This window comes from Lucilia sericata, unplaced genomic scaffold (genome assembly GCF_015586225.1).
Source record: "Lucilia sericata isolate MDLA Ls3-8-SP2 unplaced genomic scaffold, ASM1558622v1 Contig000154F_arrow, whole genome shotgun sequence".
Taxonomy (NCBI): domain Eukaryota; kingdom Metazoa; phylum Arthropoda; class Insecta; order Diptera; family Calliphoridae; genus Lucilia; species Lucilia sericata.
Window position 1 is genome coordinate 152,501 of NW_023994185.1, and position 2,976 is coordinate 155,476.

The 2,976-nt window shown below is 23.1% G+C and overlaps 1 protein-coding gene across 3 annotated transcripts in view; it reads left to right on the plus strand.

The window, feature by feature from the left end:
* Positions 1 to 1,351, plus strand: part of LOC119601311 (mitogen-activated protein kinase-binding protein 1) — an 81,661-nt gene extending 80,310 nt beyond the window's left edge. For all 3 annotated transcript variants that reach the window (XM_037952150.1, XM_037952152.1, XM_037952151.1), the window contains 3 exons: positions 212 to 403; positions 468 to 633; positions 785 to 1,351. In XM_037952150.1, coding sequence (XP_037808078.1) covers positions 212 to 403; positions 468 to 633; positions 785 to 944 — 518 coding nt within the window. In that variant the 3' untranslated portion in view covers positions 945 to 1,351. The remainder of the gene's footprint in view (positions 1 to 211; positions 404 to 467; positions 634 to 784) is intronic.
* The last annotated feature ends 1,625 nt before the right edge of the window (positions 1,352 to 2,976 follow it).

Genomic DNA, 2,976 nt, shown 5'->3' on the forward strand with positions numbered 1-2,976 from the left:
ATAGATAGATAGATAGTAGATAGAAGATAGATAGATAGATAGATAGATAGATAGATAGATAGATAGATAGATAGATAGATAGAAATAAAAATGTTCTCCAAGAGGGACTCGAACTCAAGCCCGAATACATATTCAATTAATAGTTCGGTGGAATCAAAAAAACTGATCCAAAAAAGTAAATACGTATTACATTGCCTTGTTTCTTTTGCAGCACCTCCACAAGATGACTCCAGCTCTGAAGAAACACAGGGCAGTTCTTCCAACACAAAACCTATTGTGCCACCACGTCCTCGTAATTTAGCTTTCGATCATAAGAACAAAGTTGTTAACAGTCCCAATGTGGTGAAACAACGAGGCGTTTATGAAGCTGTCGAATTTGCTGATTTAGATAGCAATGGAGATCGTAAGTTTGGCTTTTAAATAAGATAAAATTTTATAAAATTTATTAATATGTTAATATTTTTCAGCTAAATCTCAAGTTCATAATGTTATTAATAAATTGTATACCACTACACAAACCGTATTACAATTGCATGCTAATTTACGCAATTGTGAGGATTCTTTAATGCTAAAAGAATTGGAGAATGCTGTGATTATGACACAAAATATGTTAACAAATATAACACAAAATAAGTAAGTTGTTTGAGAAAATTTTGAAAAAAGTAAAGAAATATTGAATATTCGTAGTTCAAATATGTGCTCTTTCTTGAGTCAAGTTTTTTTTTCGCAACAAGATCATTGAAATGTTTATTAAAAATATTTTCGATTCCTCTTTAATTTACAGAAATGATAAAAACAATCAACATCCGAATCATACGTACTCGACAACCGAGCAAGCAAATTTAGAAAATGGCGATTACATGATGATGGTGAATAATTGTGCCGATTTATTAAGCAATTTGCGTATGAAGCACAAACCCGATGACTGTGAGAATAACTCCTAGTGTGTAAATTAAACAAAAAAAAAAAATGGAAACTCCAAAACAAAATTGTGAAAAACACTAATAAATTTTAAATAAAATAATTTATAAATTTTTGAACTTAAAACAAATTATACAAAAAATTTAAGAAACATTTTCTTTTTGTGAATTATTTAAACTATTGTAAAATATTTAACAAACAATTATACACACATAAATACATACATACATACATAATAAAATTTATAATAAATTTAATATTATTTAACAAAATAAAAATCTAAATAAAAGAAAACTAAAATTAAAAATAAGTTTAAATTAAGAGAACATTTAAGAGTTGCAAACGAAAAGAGAAAAATAATTGAAATGTGAGAAAATACTTGGCGCTGGTATTGAGTTTTTCTTTTCTAAAGGAAAAGTTATTCGTAACAGAAAAAGATAGGGAATAATTTTAGTAATTCTCCTTAAGTTTAAAATGGCATTTGTTTAATTTTTAATACAAAATAATTAAAATAAAAAAGTAACAAAATAATTTTCTGGCACTTTTTAATTTGATGAAAAATAAAGCGGCGCTTGTTTGTTATTATAAAAGAAAATCTACATAAATAAAATCTAATTTTAATTTGTTTTGTTATATTAATTTTGTAAAACTTAGTTTAATTATTAAAACTAAATTAAATTCTAAAATCAAAATTTATATTAACAAGAAGTGAAATCTTGATAATATCAATTACATATTTTGTTTGTGTGTAGTTTTTAAGTTTAGTTTAAACAAATTTAAATTAATTTTATTTAGTGTTAAATTTTTCATTAATTAATTAAACAACAACAATAATTATTAAAACAATAGTACTAATAATAACGAGTTAATAAAAATTTTACTTCTTTCATCACTTTGTTTTTTCGCTATAAATTTGTTAATGTTTAAAAAGTAATTATTTGTTATTTTAAATAATATTTTTTTTTAGTTTTTTAAATTGTTTTAATTTCTTTTTGTGAAAAAGAAAGAAAAGACAAATATTTGTCCCACATTTATCTATGATTTAGTTTTAGTTCTTTGTGAAAATACGATAATGCAGCGCCTTATTAGTTTATTAAGCTTAAAAAAAATAATTAAATTAATTTTAAAAAAATCTACTAAAACAAATTACGGCCAAATTGCGCTAATAACAATTATAATTGTGCTTTAAAAATATGTGGCAAAAGTTTGAATTACTGCTTCCGCAGTTAATTCTAAACTCTATTAATTAAATTTTATTGTTTTAAAAGCTAAAGTTTTTTCTTACTTAACTTAGTGTTTACTAATTATTAATTAATTTCTTTGTTCTTGAAAATGTTTCTCTTTTGTGGGGGGACAAAAATCAAACTAATAGACTTAATCCTAAATAATAATAAACAAAATTATTCAAACAAAACAACATTAAATTTAAATTATAAACTATTTCATGTTTAATGATGTATAATTATATGTATTTAATCATACTCTATCTACTACTACTACTACTACAACAATACTAATTATATTATATTAAACAAACAACAACAACAACAATTCTACTAATATTTAAATTATACTTTAACTAAAATTTATTATTATAATAATTATAAAATAATTTTAAATTGTATTTGAAAATAAACAAAAAAAAACAACAACTAATTTTATTGAAAAAAAACATAAAATAATATTTACATAAAAAAAATCATATAATAAATAATAAATTTTTTTGCAAAAAATATATATTTCTGGATTTAATTTAAGTACTTAGAATGCAATAGGGACTGATCTTATAATTGATCCATAGCTAACTATAACTACCCAGCAAAAAATAATTGATGTCATACTTTACAAACGACATCTTAATCACATTTAAAAATGCGATTGCATATTTTTCGCTTCTATAAACCAAATATTTCCTTACATGATGAGATGTTGAAAAGTCACTACAAATAACATATTCGAAGTACATCAACTTTTGGTGAAAATCCAATGAAATTTACATAAGCGTGTCATTGAAAGAATGTGGTTTATTTTTGACATCCAAATATCGCATTTTTA